General features: G+C 50.5%; 1 protein-coding gene across 3 annotated transcripts; it reads right to left on the bottom strand.

Annotated features, from left to right (window-relative positions):
- Positions 1-2897: 2897 nt before the first annotated feature.
- On the bottom strand, positions 2898-14206 carry XKRX (XK related X-linked). Of its 3 annotated transcripts, XM_077825914.1 has the most exons (4): positions 14003-14206; positions 12943-13641; positions 9468-9727; positions 2898-4523 (listed from the first exon to the last, which is right to left on the bottom strand). In XM_077825914.1, the coding sequence occupies exons 2-4, from the start codon at positions 13275-13277 to the stop codon at positions 3778-3780; spliced, it is 1341 nt and encodes a 446-aa protein (XP_077682040.1). In that variant the 5' UTR covers positions 13278-13641; positions 14003-14206; the 3' UTR covers positions 2898-3777. The 3 variants fall into 3 exon arrangements, with proteins under 3 accessions (XP_077682040.1, XP_077682039.1, XP_077682041.1); XM_077825913.1 differs by having other exon boundaries at positions 12943-14206; XM_077825915.1 differs by having other exon boundaries at positions 2898-4520; positions 12943-14206.
- Between the last annotated feature and the right edge of the window lie 2068 nt (positions 14207-16274).

The raw sequence follows: 16274 nt of genomic DNA, 5'->3' as shown, positions 1-16274 counted from the left end.
TGTTAGTCTCTAAGGTGCCACAAGTACTCCTTTTCTATTTCCCCATGTTTATTCCCCCCCTCCACTATTCCTCAGACGTTCTTATCAACTGCTGGAAATGGCCCACCTTGATTATCACTACAAAAAATCCACCCCCGCTGGTAATAGCTCACCTGAAGTGACCACTCTGGTTACAGTGTGTATGGTAACACCCATTGTTTCATGTTCTCTATGTATATAAATCTCCACACTGTATTTTCCACTGAATGCATCCAATGAAGTGAGCTGTAGCTTACGAAAGCTTATGCTCAGATAAATTGGTTAGTCTCTAAGATGCCACAAGTACTCCTGTTCTTTTTGTGAATACAGACTAACACGGCTGCTACTCTGAAATCTGATCCCCACACTTGTGTTTAGTGGCTCTAGGAAGCACAGGTCTCCTCTACACTGGGGATTAAACCATCAGGGACCACCTGATGATATAGCTGCACTAACACCCCCCCCCAGTGTAGACAGGCAGCACCCCTGTAAGCACAGGGAAGGCTGCACTGATGCATTTTCATAGCCAGTCAGCACTAGGGCTATTCACTAGTTCAGCCATGCTAGTGGCTAGACACCAATACGTGGGGCAAATCTCCACTGTGGACTGGGCCTTCGGCAGTAAGTGGGGTAGCATGCACCTCCCATGTGGGAGAGGACCTTAGAATGCACCTGAGTAGTGGAAGTTAACCCTTAGGATGCTGCAGCGCAGGAGGCTTATGTACATGCGCTGCCCTCTGTCTCTGGGGACAAACTTGTCATTTTGTATTTGGTGCCCAATGTTTAGGATTTATACCGCACCTTAGGGTAGGTAGGGACCATGGTGATGGGTGTATCAGAAACGGATGGATGAGTAACCTGCCTTCTACAAGAACCCAAACTCTCCAACCCACCTGCTGTCATCTGGGAATGAAAGGGTGGCCTAAGATCTGTGCTTGGTGAATGTTTGTGATTCCATGAGGACTGATTCAGCAGGGAAGGGACTAGCCTGCAGGGTTCTGTTTCCCCAAGGGCCTTCCTTCCCCACTGTCACACCCATCTGCATTTCCCGGGTCTGATGTTCCAAGCACAGCAGCTCAGGGTTGGCTGTGGAAAATCCCCTGTATTTAATTAACTGCTCTAGCCTCTGGGAGAACTCCCACCATGCTTGCTAATCAGTCTTCTCCATGCTCAACTGATTTTGCTGGACCAAACTATGTTGCCCCCAAAGTTGAGACTCAACTTCTGTGAAATACAAATGACTAAGGCAGATAATCTGTGCAGCACTTGGCTGCCTGTATAGGCTGCCAGACTTTGTTTGTTTGGTCTCCCCATGCTCAAAAACTGGTTATGCAGGTTAGCAATTCCTCCACCCGCTTCTGTAGCAACACTTCCCTTCAGGGTTCCCTGAGTTAGGGCACTTTCAGGGAGAAACCTCCTTCTCTGGCTTAGATCTCCAGGTACTACCTGTATTTCCATTTGTTGGGAGTAATGTCCTGCCTGCACATGAACCCCATCAGGAAAGCTTCTACCCCTGCCACAGCTGGTGCAGAAAATGTTCACAGATAAGAGCTGGAGCCTGCTATCCCTTGTTCTCTCCTGGCTGTGCCTCTGTGGAGAGGCTAAGCAGGTTTGGGTTGCAAGGCTGGTTTTGTTTGCCTAGCCCTGCTTTCGACATTTCCTGCCCACCAGCTGTGAGGGCCAACTTGAGGGCCGATATTCATAATGCTAGGTGAGAGCATCGAGACTAGGCAGGAGTGGGGTGTACTCCTATCCTTCCTTTTCAGAGCTCTAGTGCAGTGGTTTTCAAACTGGGTCAGGACCCCAAAGTGGATCACAACCCCACTTTAATGGGGCTGCCAGGGCTGGTGTTAGACCTGCTGGAACCCCGGGCTGAAGCCCAAGCCTCACCACCCAGGGCCAAAGCCGAAGTCTGAGCCCTACCGTCCAGGTGCAGAAGCTGAAGCCTGAGGGCTTCAGCCTTGGGTGGTGGGGCTTTAATTACAGGCCCCCCCTCATCCCCCATCCAGGGCTGAAGACCTTGGTTTCAGCTTTGATCCCCCAACCTAGTACAGTGGGGCTTAGGCTTTGGCTCCGCCTGGGGGAGTGGGGCTCGGGGATGCTCAGCCTTTGGTCCCCCCTCCTGGGGTCATATAGTAATTTTTGTTGTCAGAAGGGGGTCACAGTGCAATGAAGTTTGGGAACTGCTGCTCTAGTGACATAGAGGTGTTCTCTCAGGCTTGCTCTGGCCTCCAGGACAGCTGCTGTCTAGGCTCAGGGCTATACTGCCATGTATATTTAGACAAGACCCTCCATGCACCCAGATACTGGATGCTGTGCTCTGAGGTATGAGATGTGGTACTTCATCTAGACTCCCCTGCTGGGCCAGGGACAGTAATGATAGCATTTGCAGTTATCTCCACTGCAAACATAAGACTGCATTCCCCACGTCTCCCTGGAGAGGGAGCTCTTCCCTTCAGAGATTTGTTTCACAAACAGCTAGAGGAGGGAAACTGGTGTTGCAATTGGATGTGGGTGAGACTGAGGGAAGTTTGAAGCCAGACTAGAGTTCCCCAGAATTCAGGGGCCTTTCAGGCTGACATCTTGGAGATGAGCCAAGCTGTTCAGATCTGGATCCAGGCTTTCCCAGAGGATGAAGGGGCAGGATCCAGTGTTCAGTTTGGACTCAACTAGCATACACTACCACAAACCACAGAGAAAAGAATAAACGCACACCTAACTGGCACACTATTGAACAGTTAGGGCCCAAGAGCAGGAAGGAGGAAAATTCCCCGATCTCCACCCAGTGAGCATGAGTCGCTGGAGCTCTCAGCCTCTTCAAACCCAACTGCATGATGCTGCCCACGAAAAACCAGAAGAGACAAAAGCCAGACCCAAAATGGCATCAATTCCTTTAAAACACAGAACATTTCCCACCATGTCAACTTCAAGATTCATCCATTGTGAGTTCAGCAAATGTACAGTAATAACCAGAGAGAGAACACCGGGAATGGGGAAGACAGGGCACAATCATGAACAATGTCCCTTCTGCTGAGGTACAGCTGAGAAGTGCAGTGCCAAGCAAAGGCACAGGGTAGCAGGGGTGTCCAGGGCTGCCTGGACTTACTTGGAGACAGAAATCTCCTTTCATGGCAGAGAAGGGTGGCCCCTGAGGTCCAGGTTGTGGTGTGCAATTGGTGCAGTGTGTTGGTGGGGAATGGAGCTCTGGAAGAGCAGAGAGTCAGGGACTGGACTCCCCTCCGACCCCAAACAAGGGCTCTCCTGACAAAGCAGGAGGTGGGGGTGGGGACGAGTGCACACTTTACTCATGCAGTGTGGGTGTCATAATGAAGACTGAACTTGCCGCTCCTGCTGGACACTTCAATGTTCAGCAGGAGCAGAGCATGGAGAGGTGGGATTCTCCTCTCCCATCCACAGCCTACAGTGGGTCCACAGGCACCAGACTCCCCCATGACATCAGAGTGCCGAGATCTGCAGTGTGAGCGGCACAGGAGAATTCTGGTCTTGGTACTTATTCAGCTTAGACCTGCTTTGTGCTAGTGACTGGTGATGAGGCCCCTTGGGCCCAGCCTGGCTGCTCTCCTCTTCATAAATCACAGCTTTGCTGCCTGGCTGCCCCCCCAATTCAGTCTGTAAACAGGCATGTGTCACAGCTAGACACCTGGCAAGAGCCAGGCAAGTGCTTTCGATCAGTCATTGACACCGGCAACTGCGTCGTTTTGGATGTTTTGGACCTGCCCCCTCCCTCTGCTGGGTGCATCAGACGATACTGTGCCTCACGCCAGACTCGCAGGGTGCATCAAGTTGTGTGGGCCTGACTGGTGCACACCTCTGGCAGCAGACGCACTTCAGGAAGTCAGAGACATTGTGCTGGAAGAGCTGGCGGCATGGGTGCAGGTACTGGAAGAAGAGGAGCATGAAGAAGATCGCCAGGCAGTAGCCCACCAGCAGCTGCAGCACCAGCAGTGGGGCGCAGATGTAGTCAAACACATCTGTCTTGAAGAGGTACCAGAGGACAAGCAGGACAGCATTCTCCGCCAGTCGCACAGCATAGTATGTGGTCAACCGGCCCCAATTCTGTGCTTTGTCTATCAGGTCCCGGTCAGTCAGGTTCAGTTGCACGGCCGACCAGCAGAATATGTTGATGCCAGCGTACAGGAGGGTGAAGGAGCACAGCACCGCCACGGTGCCCACCCGGCTAAAGTTCTTCTCAACATTGTCAGGCAGTTGGGCACCGCTACGCCAAAATTGCACCCATGGCAAGAAGAAGAGGATCAGCAGGTTGGCGAGAATAATGGGGATGATCCAGTGCTTGAAGACGCTGCAGAAGAGCACCAAGACGGCCACACGAGTGGAGATCTCCAGGCTGCGCCACAGGACGATACAGATGAATGCCAGCGGCCGCAGCTGGACCTTGTAGTCATCGTATTTTATCTGGATGGCCAGGATGTTGCAGATCAGCGCCCCATAGGTGACTGATATCAGGCAGATGCCCATCAGGACTGCTGCACAGGAGGGAAGAAAGGTGGTGACCATGGGTGGTTAGAGGTTACACAGGGCAATGCACACATGCTGCTCTAGTCCATGTGTTTCCCTCTGCCCCACTCTCCAAGCAGACTCTGGGTCAGGCACAAAGGTCTCGGCGTGGACAGGGTACTGTGAAGGGACAACTCATGCCCAATTCAAGCAGGCATTTGGGAGGGATGACTCATGGAGGGTGGGAGCAGGGGTTTGGAACTGGCTCTGGGGCAGAATGGCTCACAGTGGTATGAAAAGGAGCTGGGAATGGGCAAGGGGCAGGGGAGGAATAGCTTGTGGCAGGCAGCATCAGGAGCCTTCAGCAGCTGCAGGTGAGGGACAGAAACAGTCTGGTTAGCTAGATCCCAAATGGGAAAGGACTGTTCCAGCCAAGAACAGCCTGGTGAAGACAGTATGTCCTGCGTGCCCTAAATCAACCCCAGCAAGCCACTTTCTTGTTCCTGTATCTATAAGTGTAGCCACCCAGGACCCTCTTCTGCCCAGAGTAAGTGGGAACATTTGCATTCCTTCTTTCCTGCTGGGTGAGTGGGTGCTCAGCAATAGGTTAATGTACCATCTACCCCTCACCCCACCTCACTAATTCAGACAGCTAACAAACCCCATGTCACTCCAGAAAGGAGATTCAATTGAGCCCAGATGCCAGCAGGCCCAGAATCATGGCTGCCCCTGTGTCAGCTAGGCCTGAATTTGGCTTAAGACCTCTGAGTTAGGGCAAAATTCTGCTCTTGGCTGGGATTGTGAAGCTGTAACTGGGAAAGATCTGGTGGCCCAGGTGCTCAAATACAATGGGGACTGGTGTGGTATAAGCACCTAGGTAGTTAGTGCAGTAGCAACGAGGGCAGGAGGCAGGACAGCCATGAATCCTGCTTGGCCCCATTCCCTGCTTCTGTCTCTACAACTGTAACCCACCCAGGTCCTATTGAAACTGAGGCTTGTAACTGCATTGGAATCAGTCATGAGACACAATTATGGCTGTGATAGTTTGCATCTGCACCTAACACAGCTATAAACTAGGCAAGAAAGTGGCTGCAGACTTGCCACGGGGCAATCTCTGACACAGATTCTGCTAGGAGAGTTATGTTTAAGCAAGTCTCTGTCCACCCGTATTTAGTGACTAATGTCCTATGAGCCATAGCAAGTCAATGCAGGACATACTTTGTCTCATGTTTCAGCAGTAGCCAGGCAAAGGATCAGATACTATGATATCAGTATACTGTAGTACATGTGGGAGGAGTGAGCTTTTGTCCTCTGTGTTACAAAGTCAGCCTTTATATACAGGAAACGTAGCTGGTCACTCTAGTTCAGCCTGGACGGGAAAACTGTGCTGCAGCCATAAAGGAAAATTGTTTCTGATCTCACGTGTAGTGAGTAAATGATGTATTTACTACTGTGGCATGTAGATTCAAGATATACAGACAAGCTCCCTATGCAAATCCCTGAGCTAGGGTTACTTTCCTGCATCTGTTGCTGAAATGGCCAGAGGTTTTATTCCAGAGCTTCTCAAACATTTTTGTAGTGTGGATCACACCTTAATGGAGACTTTCTAGGGGACCCTTTCCCTCACATTCATGATCACACAGCATCCCTGGGCAACTATGGCACTGGCTTATGTACAAAAGTAATACTAGGGGGAAAAGGTGCTTTTAGCTGTCCTGCAAGGAAGGCAGGCTAGTCGACTCTCCATGAACCACCAGCAAGTCCCCAGTAATGCATGGACCACAGTGTGGGACCCAGAGTGTTTTACAGTTACAGAGTGTGCAGGTAGACCCTGGAAGGGCCTCACGGAATGAAAAGGAGAGTTTCTTTCTGTGCTTTGTGAATAATCTCCTCTTTCCTAGAGACTAGTGCATTATTTGTGACCTGGAATACTGCTCATTGTACGAAACCTTAAATTGCATGTGAACATGAAGGTCAGTGGAAACTGGGTGTCATTCTCCTATTAATTCACGCCCCTTTGGGTATGTGCCAGTCTCCTAATAATTCACACCCCTTTGGGTGTGTAGGTCTTCACTACCCACCAGATCGGCAGGTAATGATCCATCTATCATCTAGACGCAATAAATCGATCCCCAAACACGCTCCCTGTTGACTCTGGAACTCTAGCTCACAAGAGGGGAAGCGGAGTCACAGCCAGGTAAGTCGACCTAAGATACACCAACTTCAGCTACGCTATTTGCGTAGCTGAAGTTGCGTATTTTAGGTCGACCGCGCCCCCCCCCAGTGTAGACCAGGGCCAAGTGTTTAGCAGCTTAAGGCATATGTGACATACATAGGAATGGAAATCTCCACTTTCTGAACTAGTAAACTTTTATGTAAACTAGTGATAAACACCAGTTTTTATACCCTAGTTACTTTAGGACAGTGGTTCTCAATCAGAGGTATATGTACCCCTGGGGCGTAATGCAAAGGTCTTCCAGGGAGTACATCAACTCATCTAGATATTTGCCTAGTTTTATAATAGGCTACGTAAAAAGCACTAGCAAACTCAGTACAAACTAAAATTTCATACAGACAATGACTTGTTTATACTGCTCTCTATATATACACTGAAATGTAAGTACAATATTTATATTCCCATTTATTTATTTTATAATGCTATGGTAAAAATGAGAAAGTGAGTAATTTTTCAACAATAGTGTGCTGTGACACTTTTGTATTCGTATGTCTGATTTTGTAAGCAAGTAGTTTTTAAGTGAGGTGAAACTTGGGATATGCAAGACAAATCAGATTCCTGAAAGGGGTACAGTAGCCTGGAAAGGTTGAGAGCCACTGCATCAGGAGGTTACATTACATACATGAGGAATTGGAAAGCTTGGTTTACACATTTACTGATTATATGCCCAATCCTGCTCCCAGTCAATGGAAAACCTCCCTTTGATTTTAACAATAGTAGGCTTAAATTGTACTAAATTAGATACAATACTACTACTTTGTGCTTCTAGAGCTTCTTCTATCTGCAGATCTCACAGCGCTTCACAAACATTAGTTAATCTAGCCTCGCCACACCTGCAGGAGGTGGGTACATGCTGTTATCTTCATTTTACAGATGGGGAAAACTGAGTCACAGGTTAGAGCTTACTCAAGGTCGCATGGAAAATGTGTGTCAGAGCCACATGAGGACCTAAGTCTCCTCCCTTCCTGGCCTGCACCTTACCCATGAGATCATCTTCCCTACCCAAATCCCATTTACTTTACCAGTCCTGGGCCAGGTCCATGCTTAACTTTACTCATGGGAGTAATCCAGTTGAAATGTATGGCCCCCATCCCTGGATAGTGAAATCAACAACGCTGCTAAATCAATGGGGCTACCATGAATTACACCAGCCAAAGATATGGACCTGTGGGACTCACTCTGCCCGAGATTCTGTGCTGTGCCTCTCAGAGGAGCAGCACGAACTTGCAGCCCAGGGGAAGGGGGACTATGGGGGTTTTAAGCCACTTTTGTGCCCTCCCTGTCCTTGGAGTAGACAGCCTCTCTTAGTCACCATAGCTTCCCCCAAATCTCCTCAGTGATGCAAGCTGTGGCCTCACCTCGGCACACCCCTCGTGCCCCAGCACAACCACTACACCCCAACTTGCAAGGGGGTCCTAGGAGGTAACCTTATCTTCCACAGTGCCCCTTCCAGGGGAATCCTTCCATGCTGGAAGCAGGGCATTTAGGGCCTCTTTACACTGCTCCTGCCCTTTTATGTAGCATGAATGGCTTAAAGCACGAATGAGGCGCTCACCCTCTAATTCTATTAAATGAGACTGAGACAGTAGCTCTCAGGATTTTATAAGCAGAGAGTCACTAAACACAGCACTCGTACATTAGGAATAGCAACTGATTGGATAAAACCCAATTTCCTCATTATCATTTATACTATTAGCTTAAATTAAGGTTTATTTTGGTTTGGAGTCTGTTTCCTTGCCTGGATCCTAAGAGCTTTAGTGACTTTTTCCATGGACGTCATATGAACTTATCTAAGACGTGGCTGCACCAGCAAGACCAGACCATATGGGATGATTTAAACGTGACTACGAAAAATTCTTTTAAAATATACGTAACAGTAAGATGAGCTCTGGAATGGAAGCAGCTTCCAAAGGAGACAGAGGCAATAGTATCACATGAAGGGAAATGTTAAAGCCCTACCTCACTATGCCCCTAGTGGAGATGGGGATCTACGTTTATGGCCTTCAGCACCACGGTACCAGAGCACCTCACACTGGTTCATGGATTTTAGCCTCCCAACACCCCTATGGGGTAGAGAAGCATTATCCCCAATTGACTGTTGGGGAACTGAGGCACAGGGTAGATTGTGACTCTGTAAGGTCACACAGGCAGTCAGTGGCTGAGACAGGAATTGAACCCAGGTGTCCTGAGCCTCACTCCAGTGCCTTATCCACTGACCATCCTTCCCTCACCTACAGGGGTTTACTCTATGAGAGAGAGAGAGTCCTGCATGGAAAAATAAGCCAGGGACTGAACTAGAGATATTTCTTTTCCACCCTTTTTGGGTGATACATCAAGTTTAGAAGACTCAGATCTTAGCTGTACGAGCCAGTGCCTCACGCCTCCTATTCAGTGGTGTGCTGACCTACTTGCCATGGAGCTTTTCTCTGGTATGAAACAGGCTCCACAAAGATTTTACCCACAAGTCTGAGTTTGCTACCTAAACATTCCCCTCTAGTGTCATTTGGATACTGCATTGCTCTTCACCTGCTCTCCCAAAGCACGAAGCATTGCTATGTGCTATTAAACATCTGTCACCTTCCATTCCAGAGGTGGTTGAACTAGAGGACTAGCCTGTTCTGAGGAGACTTCCACTGTGCATTTGCAGACCTGATAGACTTGGATAAGCACTCAAATTTCTGGGCCTGCACCTTGAGCCTCATGGGTCACTATCCATGCTGCCCCATTCCTCCTTTACCTCTGGCAGTGGGGACATACATCTCAATGATGCTGATGTACAGCTGCAGTGTGAGCTGCGGGGTGGAGCCTAGGAAGGCCTGGATCACTGCTATGCGCTTGAAGGCATTGCGGTGTGTGACCAGCTTGCGGATCGAGTGGCCGACCTCCTGCTCCAGCTCCACCTCAGAGCCCTTCCTGAGCTTCTTCTTGCGTGTGATGGTAACGTATGGCTCCTCCTGCCGACCCGAGCAACAGTAAACCACCAGGGCCTCCACGCACCTGCACACAGACAAAGCAGCCCATCAGCTCAGCCAACCCCCTCACCAGGGACCCCGTCATGTTCCTCTGCAAGTCTCTCCTTGTCAGCATCCTCCCCAGCAGGAGGTTGTTGATTCCACTCAAGCAGTTTAGCAAGGAGGCGACTAGTGAAGGAGAGCTTGACAAGGCAAACAGCTCCCCTGTTCCCAAACCAGGGGCAGGGCACTATATTTGCATTGTGGAAAACATGCACCCCAAAACACACTTTGCTCCGCTGAAATGCTTGAAAAGAGCAGGAGAGTGAGTGTGAGTGAGAGAGAGATTCCCTTCCTAACCAGTTGGCATGATAGCTCTGGCAGCATGGCCTTTTCCCCAAAGGGCAGCATTGTCCATGCATTTTGTTTGATTTACTTCAGCCCAGAGAGCAGATACCCTGAAGTCTTTGCCTTAGCCAGGTCCTCACTGGCCCCCTTAGAGTAAGTGAAGGGTTGGGGGAGTGGGGAGTCCTTCTACTTATGCTGTATGTGGTAGTTAATGGTTGGTTTTACCAACACTGGAGATCCTTCTTACGCCATCCATCTCTGAAATATTCCAGCACTTGGTTTTCTTTGGAAATCCCCATTAGGTTACTCTCAGCAGTTGGACGGGTCAGTTCAGTATTTTGAACTCCAGCCCCTCCAAGTCCATTGAACCCTCCAAATCCATCAAAATCATTGGGGGCAGGGTAAGTATGAGAGAAAGAGAAATGGTTTGCTGAAGAGAGGTAACACCTAAATGTGTTTAGCTTCAGCTTGGAAACCAATGCGCTCTGGGACCGATAGTGGAAAACTTTATTGGGACAATCAATGGTACAAGAGAAGTCACCATTTTTCAGACCAATTGTAATTAAATCTCTGCACCACTTCTCTTATGGGACCCGAGCCTCGCCTGGTTACATGTTGTGTTGCAAACTCTGAACTGAAACCACATTCATCCTAAAGGACCAGTTTCCAGTGAGCCCATAGCCCGTGTATGACTCAGTGAAACCAGGTGAGATTCAGTGGTTTGGACTCCGGGGCTGCACCTGAAAGGGTTTGCAGACAAGTCTCTCTAGAACGTTCCGAGGCTCCTCTCAGTACAGCCACGTGCCTGCAGACATCATCACAAAAGGCATTACAGACACTCTACATTTGGCCTCTTGCTGCTGAAATGGATGGGGTCCATTTGCAGCATCATCCCATTGTAAAGAGATCCGGGCGAGTGCTTTCACGCAAATAGAGTCTGCACAGCAAGATGAGTTAGCCATTTGGTGCAAGGTGTGGGATCAGAGAGGCCCTGCAGATGGCTTCTACTCACTGATACAATTTATGCTACTGTTAGAACTGGCAGTGGAAATTTAGCCCTAAAATAACTCTCTCATCCTGATCAAATGGCCTGATGTAAGTCCCCCAAAACCTGGATATTCAGTCAAGGACAGCATTATCCATTAGAGCTGAAGCACCACATGCTGATGGACACCCTGATACTCCTTCATTCTTTGCTTCCCGTCAGAGGATGTAGCAGCTCTGAGTCTCTGGGGGTTTGTGGTTTCCACATGAAGTGGAGGGCTCGGAGTTAGTTGTTTAGATGTCAGCTAGATACACCATATTGTCCTGCTCATCTCCTTCCCAAGAATTCTCCATGGAGACACCTGAACACCACCTGCATCCCAGGGCCACTGACACCCTCACAGGGGGGCAGGCTGGAAGGGACACACCTAGCCTGGTCCTCAGCCCAGCTGAAAACAGAAACTGGTTTTAAAAGCCTTATTATTTGTTTTAGCGAGCTCTGATGCAGCTAGCGTGGCTTTCCCACAACCTAGGTGTGTGAAAATAGGCTGTCTTGCTGGAGCAGACAGAGCTTACTTGGGGAGGGGTGCATTCCTGCCTGGAAGGAGGCATCACTGTCATTCTCTAGGAATGAGACCTAGGCTTCTTCCCTTCCTGTTTACTGCACCCAGCTCCTCCTCTCTCCCTTGGGTCTGTGGCTACAGCAGCCTGGGTGTCTCCCCACTCCTAGGATTTTTCTGTTCCAAAACTCACCCATTTGCACAAATGCTCTTCCATTCCTTGTCCCATGTCTCCCCATCTCTTCCTTCCCACATCATCAAACCCAAGGTGACAGCTGCCTTCCCTCAGTCAGACACAGGACTCCCAGCCTCACCTTATTCACATCTCAGCTCTGAAACAGCCCCAGCAAGAGAATTCACACACACACCCCTCCATACCCTATAGCTGCAACTACACAGACTTCATAAGCCAATTCCCTGTCTCTCTTGGCCAACTAACTCAGAGGGGACAAGAAGTGCAAAAAGCAATCATGAAAAAGGAGCCTTTGTTAGACAGCCTGGGTGCTGAGAACAGTTCACTGCAGACCTCCTCTTACGGAGAGGCAGTAAGCATTTAGTCTGGATGGGGCGGGGCAGGAAGCTGCCTGGGTAGGTTCCAGTGGCCACTGTCTTTGGGGGAGATGGCTGGGTAGGAAGCTCCTGTGGTTTATTTCCATTGGGGTTAGGAGGAGAAGAGGAAATCTCCAGGGCTTTATTCTTCTGAGCCTGTCCTTGGGTAAAGAAGGGAGAGAGAAAACAGGAACTATTTTGAGATAATGAACTGTCTCAGCCTCATGAGGTTTTGCTAAGTTACAGAATCTATTTTTTGTAAGGCAGCTGAATCCAAGCCTAAAACTGGTTTGTTTATCTGATCTTTCATAACTACTCTTGCCTTGCTGTAGGCAGGAGGAAACAGGTTGCAATCTCCTGTATAATGCAAAAGAGAACCAAATGCGGTATCTCTGAGCTCCTAGCACCTATAGCTAGCATGTACCACAGGGAAATATCTAGGAACTACCCAACAGCCCCTACACCTCTCCCCACAGGGACTGGGACAGCTAAGAACTTACCCAAAGCCAGAGCTGCTACTACACCACTCCCAAGAGAGCCTCTCTAGTAACAGTAATATTAGCCCTCATAATGCTTTCCACTGGCAAAGCACTATCCAAACAGTCACCCTTAGCAGAGTTGAACTGTAATGGTGGAGAGCTCTACTACAGCCAGTGCTCCTGCATCATCCCCTACAAGAACTCTGTACAAGAAGCTTCCCTGGTCAACACAGTGTCCCTGGGACTGACTCAGGGAACAGATCATCTCATCCCTAGTTCATTGGGGCTGGGGGGAGGGGTATGTATTACACTGGGGGTGGGGAGGTATTCATGCTGCTCACCTGATGACAGGCCCCAACTGTAGAATGTGCATCAGTAACACCAGTGGCTTGTCACTGGTCAAATCCCTGTGGACAAAAATGAGGGTCAGCTGGACCATGATGGATGGATACAGCATGAAGAGAATGGTCATCGCAAGCCAGAAGTGATCATCAGAGTGACTGTAGGAGGAACACAGGAATCCAGCAGCCACGCACTCGCCACAGAAGAGAAGTGTGGAGAAGATGATACTGAATGGTGGCTTTGTCTTGGGGGATACAAGGGGTTCCCCGGTTTCTTCTTCAAGTGGGGGTTGGTCTGAACATTCCCCGATGGGACCCTCGCACATGCTGTCCATCCTTGGAACCCCAGCCCCTCCAGTCTTATCAGCTCGGAGCTATTCTCCCCTTCCTCGAGCCCCAGAAGTGTTTAATGCAGTGACGAGTTAACCCTGTTCAGCCCAGGAGCCTTTAAGAACCATCCTTTCTCAGTAGGCGCGCGCTCTCTCTGGGTGCAGCCTGGTACAAGGGGCAAGGTGTGGTGTGTGTTGAATCAGTCTACAAAAGAGCATCGGCTGTACAACTTCCTCCCTTTCAACCCAGAGCTAGGCGGCTTCTACCGGTCACACGGCAACTGTACCCTAGATAAGGACGACAACGGTGGCTCCGAGCGAGTGGGGAGCCGAGGCCAATGAGGATGGCCTGGAGAGAGCGGTCTTGAGTCTGTTAAAAAAAAAAAAAAAGTATCAAATTCAGGCAGCTGAACTGGTGTCTCTTCCGAACGCGCGCAGGAGCCGCAGCCCCAGGAGGGGAGCTGCGGCGCAGGGACCGGCACACGGGCTCCCGCCGGCGCCGACAAGTTGGGGAAGGCCGGTCCATGTGGGGAAGTTGCGGATCCAGGGCCCGTGCTAGACGGCGCCGTGCAGGTGCCCCTGACCCGGCGCTGGGGGTCTCGGCACACAGCGGGCCCGGCTGGCAGGCTGCGCCCCGCTCGCAGCAGCGCCGGGCGGGCTCTCCGGGTCCATAGCGCGCCGCCCGACCTGCCCGCAGTCAGGGGCTCCGGGCGCCCCGGCGGCGTCCTCACCGGAGACGGGCTGCGCGGGGCTCTGCGGAGCGGGAGAGACGGGCTGAGCGCGGGCGCGCACTGCAGGAGCCGCCCGCCGAGGGCTCCGCGTGGGCACGGGGCGGGGAGCAGGCGCACGCGGGCACCTCGGGCGAGGCTGCCCGCCCTGCCCCCCTGGCCGGCTGGGCGCGCTCCACGGCCAAGGCAGCGTCCGCCGGGCTGGCTCGCCCCGGCTGATGTGGCCGAGCAGGTGTGAGCGCTTCCGGGCGCCGGCCCCCCGGGTCCTAGCGCCCGACCCGGTGCGGCGCGTGGCTCAGCTCCTGGAGCCGGCTGCCGTTCGGGCTGTGGAGCCCCGCAACGAGTCCCCTCCCCAGAGGGTCTCCCAGTGGCGTTAACGGGGGGGGGGGCAGAGGCACAAAGTATCCCCCCATCATCAGCCTCAGCGCTATTCTTTCAGTGCCTTGTTGCATGTCCCCCTCCCCCACCAGGCAGAGAGGACCTACACTCGCCCTGGGACCAGTGCTCGTCCTGCTCTTCCTTCCTCCCCCTTTTCTGTTTCTCTCCCTCCCTCCTGCCTTTTCCCTCTGCTTTCACCCTCTGCATTCGCTTTGCTGCACTAGCTCCGCATTCCACCTCCATGAGCTTCAAATCCCCCTACTAAAATGATCAGCAATGAAATAGTTAATGCCGATCTGTAAAGTGTAAGCCTCTGAAGGCTTTAGTGTCAACCCCTAGTGAAATGGCTGAAGGATGGGGGAGTTCCCACCTCTCGGTCATTCTGTCAGGCTGTCTGCAGACCCAGGAAGGTCACACTGCATTGGTTACGCTCCCTTTGTGTTTGGAAGGTTTTCTTTGCAATTGTGAGGGCTCGAAACTTTTTAAAATGAAAACTGAGATTCTGCAGAACCACCATAAACTGTGCAGGCCATATAAATGCATCAAGTAGCCTGGATATGGTCCCTGGGCCAGATGTTTGGCACTATTGTCCTAGACATTAGGGACTCGATTTTCAATAAAGTTTAGCATGTTGAGTGCAAAAAGCTCCTTTCAAAATCTGGCTGTGATTGTCGCTGCTGACTGAGTGACTCTCTCCAAGTGCATGCTGCTTTCCTTAGCTAACTGCCCCGATGCTCCCCGGAAGACCCTACCTAGGCCCTTGAAGTTAGATTCCTCCTACTCTCTGCCATTCTCTGCACCCCTTCCTTTGCTTTGCAAAGGAGGAAGGAAGATAACAGTGATCTGCCCACAGAAGCTAACACGTGAGGGGAGATCTCAGATCTTTGTTCCCACCCACCTAGGACCAGCCTGGGGGTGGGGAGGTTGCTTGCTGCCTAAGAATCATAAATTGTGAGGCAGAAAAATGGGGATCCTTCCAATGCACAATGAGATCAGACCTATTTCCAGAGTTAGATTCTTGGTGAGGGGAAGGGTTAAGTATTAAGTGTGTCTGGGCACAGCTTTTCTCTGTGTAAGGGAAGGCTGTGTGGGAACAGATGTTACTGAGAAGTCATGGCTGCAGCCAGCATTTGGGTAAGTTGAGGTGGGCTGGAGCACCTGACCTCTGCAATGGCATGTGAATTCCTGTAGTAAACAAAGCAGGTATTTTCTTTTATTCTATAATCTAATGGGAAACATGGGAAATTGATGAGATTTTAAAACTCTTTTGTCCTGCACCCTTTCCTAGCTATTCCCATGAGCCCTACCTGAACCCCCTCCCCTAGCCTATTGATCAGGGTATTTTCCCTTGTATCTCCAGGGTCTTCATATGCCTGTGAGCTGGAGACAAGTGGGATGACTCCTCGTCTAACGTAGGGGGATGAAGATTTGAACCAAGGAAACAGAATAGACCTTTCCGTCCATCCTGCAGGTCACAGGCCGCATATTCTTGCAGTCAGGGCTTGGAGCTATGGACACTTCACAACTGTGGATGTGAGAAGGACTTGGCGACCAGCACCATGCCCCAGTCGGCATCCCTGAACAATTCCCCAATAACATCAATAACCAGCACTCCTGAAGCATCTGAAGAAGTGGGTTTTTACCCATGAAAGCTTATGCCCAAATAAATATGTTAGTCTTTAAGGTGCCACCGGACTCCTCGTTTCTACCAGCAACCCTGTCCCTGACCTCAGACAGGGGTTATTCCTTACGTTCCCAAATATCTAACCTCTTTCTGAATGCATGAGCACTGATACTGCCATGGGCTAGTCAATAACTGTCAACAGGTCCTCAGAACCTGTATGGACTCTCATTGCCAGAATTCAATAGCTGTCTATGATCATATACTGACAGCGCC

Source organism: Eretmochelys imbricata, chromosome 9 (assembly GCF_965152235.1).
Source record: "Eretmochelys imbricata isolate rEreImb1 chromosome 9, rEreImb1.hap1, whole genome shotgun sequence".
NCBI lineage: Eukaryota > Metazoa > Chordata > Testudines > Cheloniidae > Eretmochelys > Eretmochelys imbricata.
Note: the sequence above shows the minus strand (reverse complement) of the source record. Positions and strands in the feature narration are given on the sequence as shown.